This window comes from Dreissena polymorpha, unplaced genomic scaffold (genome assembly GCF_020536995.1).
Source record: "Dreissena polymorpha isolate Duluth1 unplaced genomic scaffold, UMN_Dpol_1.0 chrUn004, whole genome shotgun sequence".
NCBI lineage: Eukaryota > Metazoa > Mollusca > Bivalvia > Myida > Dreissenidae > Dreissena > Dreissena polymorpha.
Window position 1 is genome coordinate 164,271 of NW_026273318.1, and position 25,142 is coordinate 189,412.

At 34.6% G+C, this 25,142-nt stretch overlaps 1 protein-coding gene across 13 annotated transcripts in view; it reads right to left on the reverse strand.

The window, feature by feature from the left end:
• The window catches only part of LOC127863275 (hemicentin-1-like), an 81,589-nt gene that overhangs the window by 27,756 nt on the left and 28,691 nt on the right, over window positions 1–25,142 (reverse strand). For 2 of the 13 annotated variants that reach the window (XM_052402684.1, XM_052402679.1), the window contains one exon: window positions 2,118–2,274. The exons of 7 other annotated variants lie outside the window; for them this stretch is intronic. In XM_052402684.1, the coding sequence (XP_052258644.1) occupies window positions 2,118–2,274 (157 nt within the window). Of the gene's footprint in view, window positions 1–2,117; window positions 2,275–4,692; window positions 4,962–5,099; window positions 5,242–14,171; window positions 15,402–15,760; window positions 15,843–16,291; window positions 16,448–25,142 lie in introns of those variants that run through there. 4 more of the 13 variants (XM_052402681.1, XM_052402686.1, XM_052402687.1 and 1 more) reach the window with 4 other exon arrangements.

A 25,142-nucleotide genomic window follows, 5' to 3' on the forward strand; every position in this document is an offset into this window, starting at 1 on the left:
ATTGGCGCTCAAATATAGTAAAAATAGTGGCCTATGTATTAGCTTTGTCATTCTAATAAACACAATGCATGTTGTATTTTAATCATTTGTTCACAAATGATTAAATGCACATCATTATCTAACAGTAAGCACACAGTAAACTTGGTTAGTATGCCTATTTATTTGAATTAAATTCAATCATACATCATTGCTTTTGGTGTCTTTCAGCTGTTTCGTGCTGCAAGCATCTTACCGTCTGCCATTTGCATGTTGGATACACAATCCCATAATTGACTTTCCATGTAAGGAGATCCAGTACTTGTGTCAAACAAATATTAGAATAAACCGAAGGGCAGCTAGTACAAACAGTGATTTTTCTGAGTGATTAAGAGTTATTTTTGTAGAATTTCAGTTAATACCAACCTCACATGTAGATATGAGCCGGCCTCAAATCATCTATGAAATTTCTCATTTGCAAAATCACTTTTTCTAATAAAAATAAATTGTGTTTAAATTCAATGAAAATGTTCATGCATAGTTCCAATATTTCATGATTGAAGTTCTCTATTTTTGATACTGTAAATAAAGTAAATTTTTAACAAGGATGTTCGGCACATGTTTGGGGGTGGCGGTGAAGGGGGGGGGGGCGGGGTCGCCAGATGGATGAAGTCTGGGCTCATAGAAATTCAAACTTCAGCCAAGGTGGCAAACAAGGCAGGAAAGTTAATTTTGTTTCTGCTGTAACAAGGGTAAACCACCCCAAGTCAACCTGGGCAAATTGACAACATGATCGAAGTTGCTTAATGGTCTATGTCAGTATGTGTAAAACTTAATTTCCTGTTTAGTTTCTTATTTTTTGTTACAAATATGTCAGCACTTGTAGAAATGGTATCGCTTATTTGGTGTTAAATCGTACTATACACATAGCTAATAATTTTTTTATAAAAGCGTGCCTTAATAATATTTTTTATCATTTATGTTTATAGTACAATACCTAATACTCATTGCAAATACATTTTGTTTATTAAAAAGGCTATAAGGACACATTTTACAAGAGTTTGCCACATGTATTATTAAATTGTATTATTAAATGAAATAGCAAGTTGAAATTAATGTGTGTGCTTTGAAAAAAAAGGGTATAGAAACCTTTGCCAGAGCCAAAAATACAAATTGTATATAAATTCTAGCGCTGGTCTTGGCATGTTCCATGTTCAGTTTCTTATTAACCCTTTCCCCCAATAAGAACAAAGTAAAAATGGCTTTTGCAACCAGCATACGACCAGAACAGCCTGCGAGTAACTAAGGGTTGGAAATGAAGCCTTTAAAACTTGAATTTACTAAAAAAAAAAGGTATTAATTAAATGTAGATAAGGGACTACAAAATATGTATCTCATTTGTTAAGGTTAAGGGGTATGTATCATCTATATTCACCAAGGTAATAAGAACTAACAAAAGAAGCAGTTTTCTTAAACCACTAAGTTAATTTTTTGACGCATTTGGAGTCCCTCAGAAAGTAAAATTTAATTAAAGACCTTTCTTACAAGATTCAAATTGTAAAGGCTTCATTTCCAACCTTAAAATACTTATTAGCGGAAAACAACTTAAGCCTGAACAGACTGCGAGTTACTCGCAGGCTGTTCTGGTTGTATGCTGTTTGCATATATCCATTTTCACTTTGCTTCTGAGTGAGAAAGGGTGAAGGTAATAGATTGATTCGTTTCAATTAAATTCGAAACTGAGAGAGACCAGACGATGCATTTTGTACTCAAACCCAGTCATTCTATGCCAAGCATACACCCTTGTACTGGAAACAAAGCCTCTGGGAAACTAAGTTCTGGATTGATAGAATATTATTTATTTAAGTCTGAATCAGGTGTAAGCACCTCCAACATACAACTGCTTGACTTGAAACAAACAAAGAGGACATGATTTATTTTTAAATTGAATGTCCTATAAAGAATGTGCTGATTATTACTTTTTAATGTCAACTAATACAAACCTTTTTTTCATTTTTTGTGGGGCTATAAGACCATATTAGTCTTCTACATCAGACCTTCAACTGTTTGCTTATTTGAAAGTAAGCAGTGGAAAATAAAAAATAGTTATTGAAACGTGTAATTTACTAATTTATACATACATGGAATCCCGTGACGTCACCTCTGTATTGTCCACTTTGAACCATTTATACGTCGCCATATTTGCACTCGGTATGGAACTGTCTAATTTACATGTTACAAAGAAGTTGGTCTCTGTCTTCGCTGATGCTTCTGTGCCATATGCTCCAAAATCAATTTCTGAAAAGATTAAAAAACTACATTCAATATAATTCCACAAGAATATAAAATAACAAAATTGAGTCACACTCAGAGAAAACTGGGCTAAATGCATATGTAAAGTGTTGTCCCAGATTAGCCTGTGCAGTCTGCACAAGCTAACCAGGGATGACACTTTCCATCAAAGACTAAATTAAATTTTTGTCCAGAAGAGACTTCCTTTCAATAAAAAGTTCCATATAAGTGGTTCCATATAATTAAACAGTGTCATTGCTCAGTGTTTTCTGGGGTGACACTTTACATAATTATACTTTTGTATAATTGTACTTTTCCTTACCCCCCTTATATATATATATTGGTTTTATAATTACGTTACTCCTGGTCATTGTACATAGATTCGAGAGCCATCATGATTTTAAATTGACCTGTCGTTAGGTTATGTTTGTTGATATACAGTGTGTGTTTTTCGTGTATTTTTCATACAACTTAGTGTCATTGTGTCGCGTGTCATTTATAAAAACCTTACATAGAGAATAATAGGTTAGTGTTGATTATAGATCAGGTTTATCATGCGAGGCTTAGAAAACAAAAAGCACGAGCCTTGGCGAGTGCTTTTTCGTTTTCGTGCCGAGCATGATAAACTTGATCTATAATCAACACTGACCTATTATTCTATTTATCCCACTTTTATTCAGTAAACTTTTTTTATTTAAACAAAATAAGTTTTCACGAGTGTTTGTCGTACTTTGATAATGACTGTAGAGAAACCAAGGTCAGTGTATTACTCCGCGTTCCAAAAATAACCGCTGATCAAATAATCATTTTTTTAAATCAGAATATCGTTCTGTAACAAAGTGTCGAGCGTTATTAATTACAATTTTAATCATATTGAATTGCAAATCTTTAAGTTTTATGATATCAATATGACATTAAGTTGTTATATACAAGGAACTACATTTGTTTACAACGTAGCCTAACACCACACACAATTCACTTTCGATATCAAACTATCGAGTCGATCACGAGGTGCACCTTATTTGCTTCTTTGTTATAATATGTGGTTATTTCGTGACGAAATAACAAAGATTACTTGGATTTAAGCTAATTATATACATTAACATTTTGAATGTTGAAAGTGGCACCAAAGAATTGTGAGGCAAAGTTGTTCGAACGCTGGTGAACCGTGAAGTGACTGGGTGGGGCGAACATAAAGATCAACTTGTTCGACGGTAGACAGTGGTTGTCTAGGCTGCATTTCGGCCATAGTTTCGGTGCGTGAAGGTGTACAAGAGGAACTGTTGGATTGTTACATTTACTGGACTGAGCAAGAATGAACACTTTTGCAGCTGTTCAACAGATATGTTGGAATAATTGGTTAAGGACTGGACATTTTTGTGCCCTGTTATTGCCATGGTTTCAGTGGGTGGATATTTGTATTTCGAAATTTTTGGACCAGGAATTTGCGAACTGAGTGGTTCGTTATTCTCTTGTGCTTGAGAAAGCCGGAGTCTTTTGCCATGGCCTTCAGCATCTGACCTAACTTGTTGACACCCAATTGTTGACGCAAGAATCACCGGGATGCAGTGTCATTTGTGCGTATTGCCAGGTAGAAAAGATGCTTTGAAGAAAAATCAGATGGATGCATATCCGAGTACAGCTTGTAAATTAACACAGGATTTCTTGGTCCAGACGATTGTTTTCTACGGTCAAAGGGGAGCAACTCGCACTGACTTCTTCAAAGGGGAGCAACAACAGAACCTATTTGCATAGTGTTAAATTAACCTAATACTTGAGGTTTTAATAAAAATAAATGACAAAAAAACACGTTTTTTTGCTACTTTCCTTTGTTTTAAGGTCATTAAGATTGACAAACATTTGAGATTGTTTTTATTATTGATGCACTTGGCAAACACAGGTGACGAAGTGCGTGGGAAAAAGTAGTCCCGGTTCGGCAGTTGATGACGTCATTTCGTGCCATTGATTATAGCCTTGCCGTTGATTATAGATGAAATTTAATAAACGGGGCTTTAATCAACCGATTTCGCTGTAAAAGTGGGATAAAATATTTATCCTGCTTATGAATTGTATGTTTAAAGACGATTCCAGGTTTAAATTAGTGTGTCTAAGTATATGACCAATTGTAAATAATACTTTTATTACAATTGACTGTTTAGAGGTCATACGTAGACATCCATGAATTATCCAATGTAAACAAAAACAGGCAGTTAAAGATGCGGGCTTAGCTTGACATTATATAGGTTGATTTATGTTTCTTATCAATAACAAATACGGAACAGCGACATAATAATGCTATAAAACCACATCATCTTCACCACATGATAATTTTTAAGAGACGTTCTTTACGCTAATTTTACGTCTATATTCGAAATCAGATGTATTTACCTGAACATAAATATACATATAAAAAAACATATTTACCTTTCGCTGTCGTTGAGGCCAATATAAACGCAAACATAAGTTGGTAAAGCCACATTTTATCTTTATGCACGGTCCTCAAAATTCAATTTGACTGAGTGAGGAAATAAAGTCAGTCCAAACTTTGCAGTAACACAATAAATGACGAGTGTTTCCTAGAATTGATTTAATCTAACATAACTAAAAGATTTACATTTAAACCAATTAAACATATTCTTCCTGTCCTAACACTCCTAAACATACCACAAATAGCATTCGTAAACAACGATGTATGGTTTATTGTTTGATAAAATTATCAAATAAAATTGATCAAGCATATGAACAATTTAGATGTTTACACGGAAGTTTATTTATGTTATGTTCTTACATGCTTCTTATTATATCAAACAACTAAATAAAATACTATTTACCCCCGACTCTTAATTTTCACAATTAAGAAGCGACCATTCGAATTTGTATGTAACCGAGCATTGTAATTTTGAGAGCATATCAATATACTAAGACTACTAATTGCGTCAGCTTGAAATGTATATCATATAAGAAGAGCTCAAGGACGCATTTATGACTGACATGTAGGGAGATTTGATCAGAACCATTTAGAACACGATTCTTCTTCCATGTCCTTGTGTCAAGTTGCTGATTCGATTGAAACTAATTGAGGCACAGCTGATTAAATCATTCACATCAGTATCACTTTGGAGTTCTTAGAAGTTATTTGATCATATTGGTGTACACATTATAAACATATCGTCTTGTGTTATTCCACTATCAATTAGTCTATTTAAAAGTTTTAGTATTAGTTTGTTTTACACTCACTGACCTAAATAAACAATTGCATGTCGTGCTCGAAATCAATGTGACCTTAATTCTTCATATAATTAAACAATTTAAAAAAATTAGATCAATGAAAACAAAAATATGACAGAGCGCTGTTTGAATACTTTATTATAAGTTAAACATAAACGGGAGTTACCAGGAACGGGAAATCAGTCGTTCTGATTAAGTATCAGTAAGTAATTGAGAGTGACTAGTGTTGTGTTTATTTTAATTAAATTTTCAATACTACGGACATTGTGACGTTCGTATGCATCGGTCAGAATTTTAAATCCACCTTGCAATGTGTATTAAACAGTTTTTAAAGATATACAATGTACATATATATCGGGACACAATTGCAATATTGTGGACACATTGTCATACAATTTATCGTTTTTTTACTGCCTGTTAATTACAATCGGAAATTAAACTGAAGTTGCCACTTAGTGTGTTGACGAATTGGCGCGTACACTTAACGCCATCATTTGATAGCATTATGTTCCTTATGAGCACATGATGATACATGGAGATACTTTACAAAGAACAAAAAAAACACACAAGCAATAACTAATTATGTTTAAATCATAAGTGAATTCGATAAACACAATGAGACCACAGTTGTCATTGTATACGATTTTTTATTTACACAGTTTGAATATTTTTATATATAGTGCGATTATAAGTTACCATCATTACATTTAAATTAGGTTATTTTTTTAATACATATATCAAGGTTTTGCCTTAAAATTACTCATTTAAATGTGTTTATCTGGGCTTTCGAACTTGCAATAATTTGGATTACTGACACGGAAAGGTCCCACATTCTTACCCATACAACGCTTACTTGTTTTTGTTTATAGCTATTAATTTTGTTGGATTGATTGTATGTTAAGTCTTAGGCTTATTGAAACGCTTTCGAGTCCGTTACCTGGGTTGGACCACTACTTACCTTTTTTACGGGGGGGGGGGGGTCTAAAAAACGCTCGCAAAGAGGGGATCAACCCCATGACTTACCGGTCGTTAGGCAGACACAATAGTTACTTTACCAAGGCAAAATATGCAGTGAGAGTGAATATTTTAATAACCGCCATTCCAAATTCTCACAAATGTTACCCATGAGCAGAGTCATCTTGGTGATTTAATGCCCGTACAGCTGGATCTTAATTTGTATATTCAAGGCATATCCAACCACCTTAAAAACTTATTGCAAAGTCCTAAATATTAATTTGGTCTCAATTTAGCCTGTGTTCAATCAGCCGATGCATGGCACATCCTTGTATGTTAACAGCATGTCCGAATGGGTCGCATCGACGTTCCGCCCGTATCAACCGCCAGGTTAACGACACTCAATCCTGTTTTCATCGTCTCAATTCTTCCCAAACAAATAGTAAAAATGTGCATAACAACTCATGGGATGCCAGAGTTCTTAGTAACACTAAATTCGACATATTGTCTGCTAGATAATTTTACGGAAACTCAAGCGCCGTTTAAAAAAGGTTGAATTTAAGAACGCAGTAATTTCCAGTTTTGAGCGTATATGTCTCTAGTAGATTAACTACGTGTTCTTTGCGAATAAACGCACTTCCAGTTTACACCCACGTGCCTTTTGGTGATAAAATCTAAAAATATAAGGAGTACGTTTTACCTTAGCCAACCAGTCAGCCAATACGAACGAGTATGCACATGAGCGTCATAAATTAAAATTAAATCAAGCCCGTATGTAATTTTGTCACAATGTACAATGTTGAAAGGGTGTATTGTTTGTGGGTTAGGTAAGTCAAAAGCATTGTATGTAAGTGTATGTAGATTTTCTTTAATGTGAGCATACTGCAACTAATACTGACTTATTGTTTTAGTTTATCTTCACTGTTCCGTTAAAACAGATGAATAAAATATGCAATATTATTTTATGTCCTTTTTAGTTTAGTTTAAACTTATTTATTTTAGCTCGATTGCGTCGAAAGCCTTAGGCTTATATAAACGCTCTCGAGTCCGTTTCCTGGGCCTAGAACCAGTACTTGGTGTCTTTGGGGGAGATCTAAAGAACGCTCCCACGGTGGGGATCGAACCCGTGACCTCCCGGTCGCAAGGCGGACACCATATCCATTACACCACGGCGACCTTATGTCCTTTTTAATTCGTATTTGTGGAACATATGTGTACTGTTAAAATGTCAAATAACAAAAAACGCAACAATACACGGACATTGACATGTAAAATAAATTCCAATACATTCAATCTATCTAAAACAATTTTTAATTTGACACATGTGTTATAGAACTGAAAATAAACAATAAAAATGTAGTGTTAACTAAAGTGCTGAAACCGAACTCCGAAGGCCTTTGCAAACAGAACGTGGCGTCTCATTAGGATCGAAACTGTTTGCTATTCTGATAGTATTCTTTAAAAAAATCGAAGAAAATGTTAATTTTAGAAATTCAGCAGACGACATTTTAGCAGACGAAAAATTTCCCAGCATGCAAAGGGTTAACAAGAAAACGTGACCATGAAATCAAAATCGAATCTAAAAGATATGCACAATATACATCATGAAGTGTAACAAATGCACGACACTATATATGCAGCGAAAAAAATAACGAAATAACTGTTCAGCAAAATAAAAGCCATTTTTCTGCAAAAATAAATAAATTATAGCAAGAATGTTCTTGTTGTTTGGAATCAGGTCGTCTTCTTGCTTATGGCACCATTTCTGTACACGATACGGACCGTATCGGCACCAACGCTAATTTCATTCAATCATTTCTTAAAATCGAAAGTGTTGTCCCGTTAGTGGTGTGTATCAGTTAATAAAACACGCGTGATGCTTATGTATTACATTTTTAGGATACCTACACTTTTAACTTACTTGCAGAACATCTCAAGATCAACAAACATGCCAGACAGAATCGCAGCTGCAGATGCATCTACAAACAAGTCGGCGAAATACTTTTAAAGATCATTAAGGCATTGTTAATATAAAATATGCTGCTGATAATTATGCTATCGTTGCTGGTGATGGTGAAGATAATTAAGTGCAGACAATTCAACAAGGCTGCCCAAAATTTGTGTGGTCATCTATTTCTCCGTTGTGGTAGCATAATGTACATCTTCCTTATACGTTTAATGTTTGTTTAATAGCTTTAATAGTTAAAATTGAATGTTAAACCTTGATGTTAAAAAACATATATTAAACATACCGACAAAAAACATGACCATTCTTTGAAAGTGTGCATGTAAGTCGTAATATTATTTTGAACCCTTCACAATTTTGTCCCGAATACAACGATTGGATAGTACAAGGTATGATCGGAACACTGCGATACATTCAAGATTACGATCATGATTTCAATTTTGGCGCCTATCGTGTTATCGTAAACGTGTTTAATCCGCAGGTATATTTACTACACAGAGTGTATATTCCATTCGCGCTAGGTATTTTTGAATATATAGACAGTGTTTAAAAAAAGAAACATATTTCAGTCGAATAGATGTCATTAACATTCATGTTGAATGTATGAAATTCTAGTTTCTAGACTGCGACCTTAGTGTGTTATGCGCACGGTGTTAGATAACTTAGCGACCTGGTCAGATTTTCGCATAATGGACATTTTGAAAATGTCTTGTAGCTTTATTTAAAACTTATCGGATATGATTTGTATTGATAGGAATAAAACTACTGTCATATGTGATGTTTATGGCATTTAGTCTACGACGCATTCTCAGCTGAAATTAATAAAAATATAATTTTTATGCAATGCAATGTGGCCCAGTTCTTATCGATTAGATGATTTCAAGAAATGCAATAAAACACTGTATCGTTTAGTTATAGTTGTATGCTCAAACAAAAACATTTTAAGGGTAAAGAATTATAAAATAAGTACCTTATTAATATTAAAAAAACTTGTTCATCCAAAATAAAATCTGGATGAAAACATTAAGCCACCGAAAATATTGAATGCTTAATACATCAAACGTATCTAATTTGAACGCTAGACTGTCTTCGGGCAGCGGCGGAAAAACGACGTATTCATGAGAAATATGTTTTGTCAAAGTGAAATTTTTATAGTAAATACCCACATATTCATGTTATATTGTCACACACATTATACATCAATACAAATAATATAAAGATTTCAATAGCAAACAATGCATGTACGTCACTTCCAATATTTTCATAGAGCCAACCCCTTCAAGTCCTGGTATGCATCTCTGCCCCAGGTCTGACCCATCCGTATTCTACACTGCAACATCCGCGGCCCCTCTGCTCCCGTTCCTCTTCCGCCGATGTAGTGAAACCACTATTCACCTACGGACAGTTACCATTCCGCAAAATCTTCAAGAAAATCTTCTGCTGGCGACTCTAACTTCGGTCGCGACGTGCACGCTTCAACTGCTTACCAAATAGCATGGTTTAATTCCCTTATTTTACGATCCTGCTTTTTTCCATGAAAACAAATCCGATGCAAATGTTTCAAATTAATTTGAAAATCAAATGCAAGGGTGAGTGTTCAGTAAGTAAATGACAATCTTTAATTAAACAGTTGCATGTATTATTATAAGTCGACGAACAACATATATATTTATTAATTACTACTACTCTTAAATTTCAATTGCAGGCACATATGATCGAAGCGGTGTCAGCTGCCTTTTATTCAAGTATAACAATTATAAGTGTTACTGGAATACAGTATTGGGAATAAACACTTGCCCTACAAGTAAAATCACAATCAATTTACAGACTTGTTATATGACCGGGCTGAGATTTAAAATCCCGACGCCCTTCAATCTGACAGTGTCACGCTCTGTCAACTGGGTTAAATCTCATTGAATACCAGGATTAAACTTACGATCAATCTATTACGAGTCCAGCGCTCTGTAAATTGGGATTGATCGCATTGAATACAATGATTAAACTTGACTTCCACACATTGATTGTGTCGCCCATTGATTCCAGCCCACGATCCCCCTAGTGAAGGTCTATCGCTCTGTCATCTGGACTATATCACATTACATACACGGAATCAAACTCCAGATTCACATATTTCCACTCTAACGATTGGTCAGTTTCTCTAGATCTATGACATACACGGATTGCAACTCGTAATCCCCATATTAACAGTCAAGCGCTCTTTTAAATAGGCTAGATCTTTATGAATACATGGATTCCATTTCAGGATCACATTAAGAACGGTCCATATTTCTGTCTAATGGGCTGGATCTCATTTAATTCAAAGAGTTCAACTCACAGTCTGTATATTGCCAGTAAAGCGTTCTGTCATTTTGGTTATATCTTAAAGAAAACGGATTAAAACTCACGATCCCTATATTGCAAGGATAGCGCTCATGTTACGGCGCTAGATTTCATCTCTAACCTCCTGCTCAATCTGATTGAATACAAGGATTCAAACTCGCAGTCCACATATTGCCAGTCTAGCGCTCTGTTAACTGGGCTAGATGTTATTGAATACAAGGATTCCAATTTACGGTCCACATATTGCAGGCCTAGCGCTCTGTCATCTGGCCTAGATCTCATTGAATACAATGATTCATTCTCCCGGTTAACATATTGCCAGTCTAGCGCTCTTTCAAGTGGACTAGATGTCATTGAATACATGGAATCAAACTCACGGCATACATATAGAGATGCGTGTGCTCTGTCGACTGTGCTAGATCTCATTGAATACAAGGATTCAAACTAACGGTCCACATATTGCCAGTCTATTGCTCGGTCGGCTGGGCTAGATCTCATTGAATACAAGAATTCAAACTCACGGTCCACATACTGCCAGTCCAGTGCTCTGACGACGGCGCTAGATCTCATTGACTACAAGGATTCAAACTCACGGTCCACATATTGCCAGTCTATCGCTCTGTCAACTTGGCTAGATTTTATTGAATACAATGAATCAAACTCACGGTCCACATATTGACATTCCAGTACTCTGTCAACTGGGTCAGATGTAATTGAAAACAATGGTTCAAACTCACGGTCCAAATATTGCAAGTCTAGCGCTCTGTCGACTGGGCCAGATCTTATTGAATACAATGATTCAAACTCACGGTCCACATATTGCCAGTCAAGCGCTCTGTCGACTTGGCCAGATCTAATTGAATACAATGATTCGAACTCACGGTCCACATATTGCCGGTCTAGCGCTCTGTCGACTGCGCTAGATCTCATTTAATACAAGGATTCAAATTCGCGGTACACATATTGCCAGTCTAGCGCTCTGTCAACTGGGCTAGATCTCATTGAATACAAGGATTCAAACTCAAGGTCCACATATTGCCAGTCTATCGCTCTGTCAACTGGGCTAGATCTTATTGAATACAATGAATCAAACTCACGGTCCACATATTGACATTCCAGTACTCTGTCAACTGGGTCAGATGTAATTGAAAACAATGGTTCAAACTCACGGTCCAAATATTGCCAGTCTAGCGCTCTGTCGACTGGGCCAGATATTATTGAAAACAATGATTCAAACTCACGGTCCACATATTGCCAGTCAAGCGCTCTGTCGACTTGGCCAGATCTAATTGAATACAATGATTCGAACTCACGGTCCACATATTGCCGGTCTAGCGCTCTGTCGACTGCGCTAGATCTCATTTAATACAAGGATTCAAATTCGCGGTACACATATTGCCAGTCTAGCGCTCTGTCAACTGGGCTAGATCTCATTGAATACAATGATTCAAACTCACGGTCCATATATTGCCAGTCCAGTGCTCTGACGACTGCGCTAGATCTAATTGAATACAAGGATTCAAACTCACGGTCAACATATTGCCAGTCCAGTGCTCTGACGACTGCGCTAGATCTCATTGAATACAAGGATTTAAAATCACGGTCCACATATTGCCAGTCCAGTGCTCTGACGTCTGCGCTAGATCTAATTGAATGCAAGGATTCAAACTCACGGTCCACATATTGCCAGTCTAGCGCTCTGTCAACTGGGCTAGATCTCATTGAATACAAGGATTCAAACGTACGGTCAACATATTGACATTCCAGCGCTCTGTAAACTGCGCTAGATCTCATTGAATACAGGAATTCATACTCCCGGTCCGAATATTGACAGTCCAGTGCTCTGCCGACTGCGCTAGATCTCATTGAATATAAATGTTAACATAAATATGTAAATATAAAGCATATCATGTACAGTTATACGTCACGATTGTTTTGTTAAAACAACGTTACGTCCAGCAAGAGCCTTTTCGAACAAAACGTTTACCATGTTTACACTCTCACTATTATATAATTATCAAAGCAATCAAGTTGTGTCCAAATAATTATCAAACTAATATTATATATGAATTTATGTTAAACAACATTACTTATACGAACGAATGACACTATATATGATTATGCTAGTCCCATTTGTGTTTCTGTTAATTAATATGATTTTTTAAAGAAAAATAACTTAATTTTATTATGTGTATCGATTATTTTTCGTTTTTGACAGTATTTAAGACGGACATGGAGGGGAAAATTCATATAAACCCTTAACCTAGTTCTGTTATTGCGTTTGTAAAGACTTCATATTAATTAATTAAATACTGACTTTACAATATTTGTTAAGTATACATTGTTGATTGGAAAATATTTACTGTTTAGAGTCATATAAGCAAGAAAGACAGAACACACAAATTTGTAATCCACAAAGTGTTACATTCTCTACGTTATGATGCTTCGAAAGGAAAACCGAAATTTGCATTCAGCAAGATAAAATGTTGTTCTACAAAAGTAATGAGTGTTTATCCTTGTTCTGAATAACATTGATCTAGTTTACATAGTGAAGTATGGGGTACGTAAATTATTGGGCAAACGATTAATGTTCATATCGCCCCATTAGCCCAAAATAGTACCCTGTGCCTTTAAATTTCAATGCCAATCGGTACCTTTTCACCAAGGGGGCGATATGATTGTGTTGTAAACTTCGTTTCAATTTCAATTTGTTAAGCAATACAACTAATAACTAAGTAACTGAGTTTGATGTTACTGAACGTACTGATGAAAGTAACTGCATCCAGATTGCACAGTTTGAGTGTAAGTCTACTTGTGGATGTAAACATTTTTAAATTTCAATATTTAATGTCATGCTATACATACTCAGTCGTTTGTGTCGATGTGTAAACGAAATACTTGTGCGCAACCAACATAGTGTTGTTTTGTTAGAGTGTATTCGAACTACTTGAACGTTGTCAAGTACTCTAAAAGCTTGATTTGACACTGGTGACTCATTTACTGTCAGTTACATAATTACACAATAGATATGATTTTAACTTTAAGTTAATTTCAATTGAGCCAGCAATAATATACACACAATATTGTGGAACCATATCTGTGATGCAAATAGTTTGTCCCTTTTCGTCAAAATATTAACTTTCAAGGAAAATGCTCAAACATGTACCCTTCATGAAATGGCATTGGACCAATATGATTGAAAGTTTATGTCATATCCATTTTGAGAAAATATATATTTATGTACTCGGTATTGAGCAAATCGTTATTGACAACTGCATTTTTACTAAAACTGCGCCAAAAATACAGATATGTATAAACATATTATCCTGAACGTAAGTTGTTCAATATTAATTCAGAACCGAAATACATGTCGAAATGCAGTTTATCCTAATTAAAACACAGTAAACAATTAGTATATTGTTTGCATTGCAATATTTATTAAGCAGTAAGTATTCAATCTCTACTCATAATAATAGGAAAGTATCAAAGACGAAATCTTTGCAAACATAGTTATACACACACTATTTATGTATTACAAGTACAGTATTTGCTATTATTGCGTCGTTAATTATATTAATCACGTTTTAAGTACACACTGACAATGTATGGGGCCGTATGCCACTACAATCACATTGCAATCAGCATGTTTTGATTCTTTCATCTGATATCATGGTTTAATTTTAATTTTGAATATGGTTAATGCACTAGTGAATGCACGTCTATACAATAAAAAAGTTTGTCAACGCTCACATGTGTTTTTATTGGTGGATATGCAAAAACGATACGTCAAAACACTCACGCATAAACAAAAGTCCATTTTGTCGTAATAGTCGTGCAAATCAAACCTCTGTTTATAGTTTTTATTTTAATGGAGCTAAATAATATCACGACTTCAAGTAGAAACCACTGGTATAAAGTTTGTAATGCAAATTACTGTAACACTAATACGCCGTATACGTTTATGTCACAGAATAAGAACATCCGAATTATTTTAAATATTAATAATTCAATAATTTATTCACTTGATACCTTTCTATATTTTGGCGTGCGCATAATCATGGGCATTGCCTGGTGGAAGTGCAACCGTCATTTCATTCATAACATCACAGTCCCCTTGTTCAAGATCCTTTGTTCCGTCACCTCGTGTAACGGTTGTGTTCTAACAGGATTCGTGATATAATTATAGTCGCCAATGACTTCGTTCCTTTGCGGAATAGCAGATGTATCGTAGTCGTTGCCTGCTTGGGACATGCTATGCTCGAGTCTTCCTAGGTGGTCATAGTCACCGGGCCGGTCTATCTTGAGTTTGTTGTATATATTGTCCGGTTTCCTGGTAACGGGTTCAGATGATAAGGTAATGGTTGTACGATAATAATTACCGTTGCTCTCGTTAATACGCTCATATGGTTCGTCAGTTATCTCTATTGCATTGTAACTATCCGTCTCGCCGTTGTTTTCTTTTATTTCATCTGCTGTGTTATAATGATCGACCGTGTCTTCCACCGATAGCGTGCGATGCTCTTATATAACATAGTTATGGCTGTTAATGGTGTCTTCATCCGATCTGCTTGCAATCGCGGACGATCCATCATTAGTCTTGTAAGATGTGTCAGTTTTAGTCCCGTATTTGCACGGCAACGCACCTCTTAAATAGATTCGGCACAACATTAGTACAACTGCTGTTTTCGTTTAAGAGCTTTTCATGTATCAATTGGTTTTGAATGAAATACAAAATATGCGACATATATTAACACACTTGTAAAATCAAACATTAGAAATATGCTCTAGCAACATATAATTTAATTTATCAAATTAATTCAACGGTATTGCGAATACGCTTAATAACTGTTATGACAGCAATTTACTTCTTAAATGACTTAATTGGCATGAAATCGTTAACCTGTGCATCGTATATATTAATCATGTCTAATAGAACGTCATTTCAAATGATTATTCTGTTGTACATGTTTATGCGATGAAAATTTGAAAACGTTAACATTATACCTTCTTCTTAGTACAATAATGACAAATATTGCTCCCACCACGCAGAGTAAACCACCTGCAACACCGATACCTACACCCACAGCTGGAAAAAAAAGGTGAAACATTACATCAATAGTGTTACTTCGATCTTCGTGTATAGTATATGTATTATTCAGTGATGCAAACCTCTCTTAATTGAAAGAGATGCTTATAGTGAATTAACGCATATGAAAAGTCCATTTTTGCAACTAAGTAAGTATGATTCGCATATATAAGCCTAACACTTATCTTTACAGATGTTTATAGTAAAAAATACTGTTTTGAACATATGTTTTAATTCTCGCACATGAATCGTAGTGAGTGGCTTAACATGTCTTAATCATACTACAAGTCAGTATCATCATTTTTGGTGATACACTGTATACTAACACACAAAAACAACACACATATAGTAATGGTTTCAAGAACGTAATTTATGATGATACTCAATACGATTCACGAGTATCATCCCAATACATGGCAAAACTATATATTTAACATAAACAGACGTACTACCCGTTGACTCTTTTGTGAGAGGATTCTTGGCGGTGATATCCGTGGTCGAAGAGCCATCGAGTTGTGCAGTTGTTAAACTGTCGGTGATCGAATTGTCTTCGGGAATACTTGAATGAGTACTACGTCTTGGACTAGTATCATCAGAAGAAACACCTTTTAGGGAAGCAAGTTAAGAAGTATAACTATCAGAAGTGGATCCACCTGTCGGAAGTACTTGTGTGGTGCTTACTGTATAAACAGTTTCAGTTCCTGTAAGTGTTGTATCAGGTATTGTATATGTCGTGGCTGATGTTTCCCAAACTTGCCATACATGTTTGAAATTGTGTTTCATGTGCCAAAAGGTATCGTGTGCCTTCTCATTTAAAGGGATCTTTTCACGCTTTGGTAAATTTACAAAATTGAAAAAAGTTGTTTCAGATTCGTAAGTTTTCGTTTTAGTTATGATATTTGTGAGGAAACAGTAATACTGAACATTAACCATGCTCTAATATAGCCATTATATGCATCTTTTGACGATTTTAAAACCTAAAAATTATAAAGCGTTGCAACGCGAAACGATTGAATAATTTGGAGAGTTCTGTTTTTGTCGTTAAATTTTGTGAAACTACGAAGATTACTTATATGAGGTATAAAATACGTCCAGAATGTGTACTCGGCGGAATAGCTCAGTAAGTTAAAGCGTTTTTACTTCAGGACTCTGGCAGGACTCCAGGGGTCACTGGTTCGAAACCTGCTCCGGGCAATGTTCTTTTCCTTTTTTTAAGTTTTTTCTTGATTTTTTACTGGAGCTTTTACGATCCAATGTTTACATTTATCAATATAAAGCATTTAATGAATAAATTAAAAAAATGCCAAAATATGTGAAAAGGCCCCTTTAAATGTCACATGGGACCTTTGTGCATCAAGGGGGCGATAAAAAGGAGGTTCAGCCAAATATCTTATACATATTTGGTCCGCTTTGGAAATCTATACAATCTTCATACATTTCGTTGAAATAAAATCAGGAATTTATTTTGTTTGTTAAGTGTGTGTGTGTGTGTCGTGAGCATAACATAACACACATTAAAAACATTTTAAAAAGAACGAATAGCATGAACATTATTGACAAGAGATGTTTTTGTCAGAAACACAATGCCCCCTTATGCGCCGCTTTGAAGCCATATCTTTGACCTTTGACCTTGAAAGATGACCTTGACCTTTCACCACTCAAAATGTGCAGCTCTATGAGATACACATGCATGCCAAATATCAAGTTTCTATCTTCAATATTGCAAAAGTTATGACCAACCTTTAAGTTTTGTGACAGAATGACAGAATGACAGACAGACAAGCAAAAAACAATAAACCCCCGATCATTTGATCCGGGGGCATAAAAAAAACAAACCCAACACGCACACGCATGATATTTTAAATATAACAATTATCACATTTAATTTCACATTAATTATCATCGTTTGTCATAAAGGCTTTATATACACGACGTTTATAATTTTACAAATCCGGACTGAACAAACCCGACATTCAATAGTTATCTCCATGTTACCTTTAACGCGAAATTTTCATTGCTTGTACAGTAATACATATTATAATTATGATGTTTGTGCCATTGTATGTTTATTATACATTTAATAATCAACCAAAGCGTGTAAAAACTGTTCCTTCTTATACGTAAACAGAAGGTACATTGACTGTGGCGTATTTGCGTGACTAGTGTTGGCACAATGCTACACAGGTAAAGTTGAAACCATGGAACATGCGCTTGATATTTTAAAATGTGCATTTTGGTTTTCATCCAAAAACAAATATTCGCTTTTGATTGTTTTGTGAATATCTAAATTGCTATTGGTTTAGAAGCTTAACTAAAGCTTTGTCACAGACGTGACGAATGCCCCCACATGCCGCATTGACACAGAATATTTTGCATGTTGTCTTCACAAAAAACAGCGGACACCATGCTCAATGTTTAAAACACACCAAGTAACCCCGTGGCCTAGTTTTTGATCCGGCATGGCCCATGTTCGAACTTGACCTACACATCAACTAGATACAACTTCTGACCAAGTGTGAGAAAGATCGGATGAAAACTACTTGAATTAGAACGGACACCATGCTGAATGTGTAAAACGTACTTAGTGACCCCGAGATTCATATTCGAACTTGGCCTTAAGATCATCTAGATAAAATTTCTGACCAAGTTTGGTGAAGATCGGATAAAAACTATTTGAATTAGAGAGCGGACACCATGTAGAATGTCAGAAAATGCACTAAGTGACCCTGTGAACTAGTTTTTGGCCCGGGATGGCGCATGTTCAAACTTGGCGTAGAGGTCATGTAGATAAAATGTCCGACCAAGTTTGGTGAAGATATTGGATGAAAACAACTTGAATTAGAGAGCGGACATTATGCTGAATGTTTAAAACACACTTAGTGACCCCGTGACCTAGTTTTTGACCCGCCATGACCAATATTCAAACTTGGCCTAGCCATCATCTAGATACAACTTCTGACCAAGTTTGGTGAAGATCAGATGAAACTACTTGATTTAAAGAGCGGACACCATGCTTAATGTTTAAAACGCACTAAGTTACCCCGTGACCTAGTTTTTGAACTGCCATGACCCATGTTCGAACTTGGCGTAGACATCATCTAGATAAAACCTCTGACCAGGTTTGGTGACGCTCGGATGAAAACTACTCGATTTAGAGAGCGGACAACATGCTCAGTGTTTAAAACGCACTAAGTGACCCCGTGACCTAGTTGTTGACCCAGCATGACCCATACTCGAACTTGACCTAAACATCATCTAGATACAACATCTGACCAAGTTTGGTGAACAGGGTTCCCATCTTTTTGTATGAATTAAATTCCCTGATTTTTCCCTGATGAAAAATAAAAATTCCAGGATCATAATTTTGACCTATTTCTTTTTTTAGACAACCTCAATAAAAAGAAGTTGCAGACATAACTAAGATACATATATACTTCAAAGCCACCATAGGCATGCAGAGGAATCGATTTGCTGTTTTAATCGTATGGACTTCTCGACACAATTCGGGAAAGTCTGACTAAACAAATTGACCTGATTTTATCCTGATTTCAGGAACTTTTCCCAAATTCCCTGACTTTTCACTGACTGGAAAAAGTGGAAGACTTTTTCCAGATTTCCCTGATTTCCATGTTGGCTGGGAATTCTGGTGAAGATCGGGTGAAAACAACTTGAATTAGAGAGCGGACACTTAATACGGACCGACCGACAGACAAACAGACAGACAAGTACACTCCTATATACCCCCTTAAATTTTTTTTGTTTGGGTATAATTAATTAATTGTCTTAACTTGTAAATAACAAGGAATTTTGCAAATGCAGCTTTTTTAGGTTGTATTGACCTATTATTGTGAAACGCCATAAACTAAAATATACTTATAAACTACAGGAGATTTTTGCAAATGCAGCTACATTAGATTGTATTGAATTATTTTCATAAAAAATTCCGTAAACAATTAAATACACCCTTGAAAAAATGCACAACCTATCTAAATAGTAATTGCTTTAAAGGTTGGTTTTAATAATACGTGTATTGTGTATATTTGTAAATAGCACATTCACGGATATTTACTAAATGATAATAATAAGATGTTTCTTGCCTGGGAAATATTGTTTTTGTGAAGTAGATACACACTTATCTCTTATCAAGTGTATTAATGTATTAGATAATTATGTATTTTTATATGACAATCAATGCATATACCAACAATGCACAAGTCATTTCTATTCCTTCCGAAGATTATGTAAAAGTTTTTGTATGCAGATAAAATTAGGTAACTTTACTGCTTCTCTAATTTAGTTATATACATATATAGCATAGTTCTCTTTTGATACGTATTGAAATTGCGAAACAAATTAAGTTACCTAACCTGTAAACAAACCTCATACTCAATGAATTTCTTATATAAATGAATACGTTTAACTTTGATGTTAACATCCTGTCAACATTATTGTCTTTTATTTGATATTATTACACTGTAAACGACCTTTTAGCCACACGTTAAGTTCTGTTTGTTGTCGTTTGTCTACAATATGCCAGGTTAATAACATTGTCTTTTATAATAGGTGCTAAAATTACCAAATCAGTAAAGTTACCTAACCTGTAAAAACCTTATACACATGTAGAAATGAATTACTTACAGCAATGAACGCGTCTGACGTTAATGTTGACACCCTGTCAACAGTATTGTCATTTATTTGATCGTTTACACACTTTAGAAGACACATACGCTACACGTTAAGTTTTTTTTCATTAGATTGCTTTAACAAGCGTTGTGCAAACATGTAAAGAAATAATGTTACTAAAAGTAGTTTCACAAGCACAAACACACTTTTCTCACCTTCAAAACATCACCCCCTGTCTTTTTTACTTTTTATATTACATAACAACGCACGCAGCAACACATGCACAATCACATGAGTACACACACATATCCAGTCTTGATAAATTATATAAATCAATTTTAATCCTTACCCATACCTACCGTTGGCTCCTAATATAACATGAAAACCTATTATCTATGTCTTGTGATAGAAACCAACTGGACAGGCACACAAAGAATTATCATGTACTCCACCATCCTTTTAAACGAGTATTAATATTTTTACTTTGAATCTAAAAGAGCTAAACAATAAAGGCAAATGCATAAATATTTTCAAATGGTAAGACGAAAAAAAGTATATGCCTATTAGAAGAAAGTCACTTGATGCCTACTTAAGCACAAACCATAAAAGATGAATGGAATGGAGACATCTATCTTAGTTGACAACATACTAATAAACGAGGAATTGCTTTTCTTATTAAAAGTAATATAGGGATCACGGTGGAAAACTTTAACGAAATAATAATTGGCAGACAAGCAAGTATAGATATAACAAGAGATGTGTTTGTCAGAAACACACTGCTCCCTTCTGCGCCGCTTAGAAGCCATATATTTGATCTTTGACCTTGAAGAATGACCTTGACTGTTCAACACTCAAAATGTGCAGCTCTATGAGATACACATGCATGTTATATATCAAGTTTCTATCTTCAATCTTCGGACGGACGGACAGACGACATATATTTGACCTTTGACCTTGAGCGATGACAATGACCTTTACCTTTCACCACTTTAAATGTTCAGCTTCATGAGATACACATGCATGCCAAATATCAAGTTGCTATATTCAATATTTCAAAAGTTATGACCAATGTTAAAGTTTTCGGACGGACGGACAGACTGACTGACGGACAGTTCAAAAACTTTATGCCACCCTTCGGGGTAATACAAATACACGAAACACAATTAACATTTATACATAATTACGGTCCTTACATAGATGAATCTAAATTTTACGAAAAATTACAATCATTTATAATAAATAACCAAGATAACAACATTATAGTCGGAGGCGATTTCAATATTGTTCTTAATCCATCAAAAGATAAAAGAAATGGAAACCTTTATACTCACTCAAAGAATAGAAATATTTTGGGAAAAAAATTGAAAACTACAATTTGATAGACATCTGGCGTACAGTTAATCCGAATGAGACCAAATTCACCTGGCACTCACACACAAAACCAACAATATTTTGCAGATTAGACTATTTTTTAATATCTCAGTCACTCTGCAATATTATTGACACATGCTACATTAAACCAGGATTTATGACTGACCACTCACTAGTTGAACTTAAACTGCATAATACACAACATGAAAGAGGCACAGGATACTTTAAACTTAATAACAGGATCTAAATAGATACACAATACCAAACGCAAATAAAACAGGAAATGAAAAATACAGTTCAAAATAACAAAGATGCAAACCCCAACACCTTATGGGAAATAATTAAAGGTAATATACGTAACACAACAATAAGATACACATCATTAAAACAAAAAGAAACACACAGACTTGAAATTGAAACCATAAAAATCATTGAAACACTTGAAAAACAATTGCATGAAACAAATACAAATAATACCACCGCCATTGAAAATGAAATTGCTTAAAAAAAAACACTAGAAGAAATCTATCACACACACACACACCTCAATGGCATAATACTTCGAGCGCGGGAACAGCATGTTGAACACAATTTCAAAAAAACAATATACTTGCAAATATCGAAAAACGTAGAAGCGAACAAAAAAAGGTAAACAGACTAGTTGTAAATGGCAAAGACATAACAAACAGAAATCAAATACTAGAAGAACAACGTCTTTTATCGAAACCCTCTACAAACGAAAGAATGTCGAAAATAACACCCTTTTCAAAAATACACATCATGCTTTAAATGAAAAGGAAACACAATTATGTGAAGGGTTACTGACTGAATATGAATGTGGATTAGCTCTTGAAGAAATGCTAAATAACATAAGTCCGGGATCTGATTGCATAACTATCGAGTTTTATAAAATATTTTGGAACGATATATAAACACATTTAACTAATTCACTAAATTTTTCATTGAACAATGAAAGTTTAACCACTATTCAAAAACAAAGAATAATATCACTCATAGCAAACCCGGAAAAAACTTAAAATCCTAGTCAAACTGGCGTCCGATAAGTTTACTGAACAATGATTATAAAATTGCAACTAAAAGTATAGCAAATAGAATTAAAAAAATATTACCATCAATCATTTCAAGATCTCAATCTAGTTTCATTAAATGACGTTATATTGGTGAAAACGTGCGTCTTATACAAGAATGCATTAAATATTTCAACAATTCAAATAATTATGATCTAATATTCTTTGCAGACTTTGAAAAGGCATTCGATTCACTTGATCATTCGTTCATGTTCTTTAGCTTTGAAAATATTAACTTTGGCTATAGTCTCATTAAATGGATCAAACTGTTCTATACCGATATTAGCAGTAAAATTATTAACAATGGCTATTTTTCAAACAGCTTTAACATTGAACGAGGGTTTCGACAAGGGTATTCACTTTCATCATCGCTTTTTATTATATGCATCGAGTATCTAACACATCACATCCAATCGAATAAACATATAAATGGCATATCGCTAGAACCTGACAAGGAAATCAAACAGTCCCTATTTGCTGACGATGCAACTCGTTTTTTAAATGACAATTATGACTCTCTCCATAACCTACAGATTCGCTAACCCTTTTCGGAATGACATCTTGTCTTAAAATAAACAAAAGTAAATGTACTGTGCTACGAGTAGGTAAATTAAAACAAAGTTATGTCCATAATAAAAAACAAAGACCTATAAAATACAATATGTATTTTTAGGTCCTTGTAAAAAAGAAAGAAATTTAATTTGACATCAGATGAAGCCACCACGTTAGGAATTACATTTACAAATAATGAAAATGATACAGTTTTAAAAAACATACTGCCGCAATTACAGAATTTTTAAAACTGCTTAAAATCATGGCAACACCAAAAACTTACACTAATCGGAAAAAACACAGTATTAAAAACGTTTGCATTTCCTAAATTAATTTATGTACTAAGAGTTCTCCCAAATCCACCAAATGATATTATTAATGATATAAAATCAACACTAATTAATTTCATATGGGACGATAAACCTGATAAAATTAAACGAACACAGTTAATTAAATCCGTAGAAAAGGAGGTATCCAATCAACGAACATTGACGCACTCTTGAATGCTATCAAATGCAGCTGGGTTAAAAGATACATCGATAATATCATTGAGTAATTGGAAACTATTCTACCAGAAAATTCTAAAGCAAGAGGGCCAAGGTGGCCCTAGTCGCTCACATGAGAGGCATTCATGATAAGTAAGCGTTGTAAACATCATATTGTGAAAGTCAAGGGTTTGTTAAGCTGTTCAATATTTACTTGATTTGTAAATTGGAACATTTGATATTGTTATTAATTGAGGTGTAAGTGTAAATTATTTTGACTTTTTTGAACAAGTACATTGGGCCTTGTACATTTCGAATAACAAGACTTCTAAAAACGTGTGAGCTGATTCATGAAGATTGCAGCAAAAAAGATACTTCTATAATATTCACATGTTTTTTATATGTAACCTTGTGACCAAGTTTTTAAGCTCACATGAACCAGTTTTAATCTCAGCCAATATTTCATTTGGGCACATGTTCTGACCAAGTTTCATAAAGATTGCATTAGAAAGTGACTTCTAGAGTGATACAAGGTTTTACTATAGCCCAATAAGCAAAAAAGGCAGTTTTGAAGTATAACATACAAATATATTTCTTAAACGATTGCTGGGCAGAATTATAAATATTATTAGATTTACGTATTACCACATACATGGACTTATAACTACAATACATAACAATTAACATGTGTTAAACAAACTCACATATGTATACATGCATTTAATATATAAAGTTGAACACTCATAAAGGAGCAAGCCTCAATATTTGCATCATGATATAGTTATTGGGTACTCATTTCATTTTATGTAAAATGAGCATTCTTTAAACACAATTTTTACAATAAATATGTCTAAATGTATATTTAAATAATGTGAAGTACAAAAAAATAAGACTAGCACATGCTTTAGACAATATTGTCCAAGGTGTAGTCTGAGCATTAATGACCATTGGGCAAAAATGATGTCATAAAAGGCCAATACAAAATTATTTGATGTTGATTATAAAACGATACTAGATGAAATGCAATTAGTGCTATAATGTCAATCAATGTTCTGTAATTCTTATGAAAAAGATGAAGCGGGAAAAGCGGGGAAGCCTTTTTCCTGGTAGTAAAAGCAAGCAAGCCCATATTAACGTAAAAATACTGTTGCCTGCTATTGAGAATGCACAGTAGTAAGAAA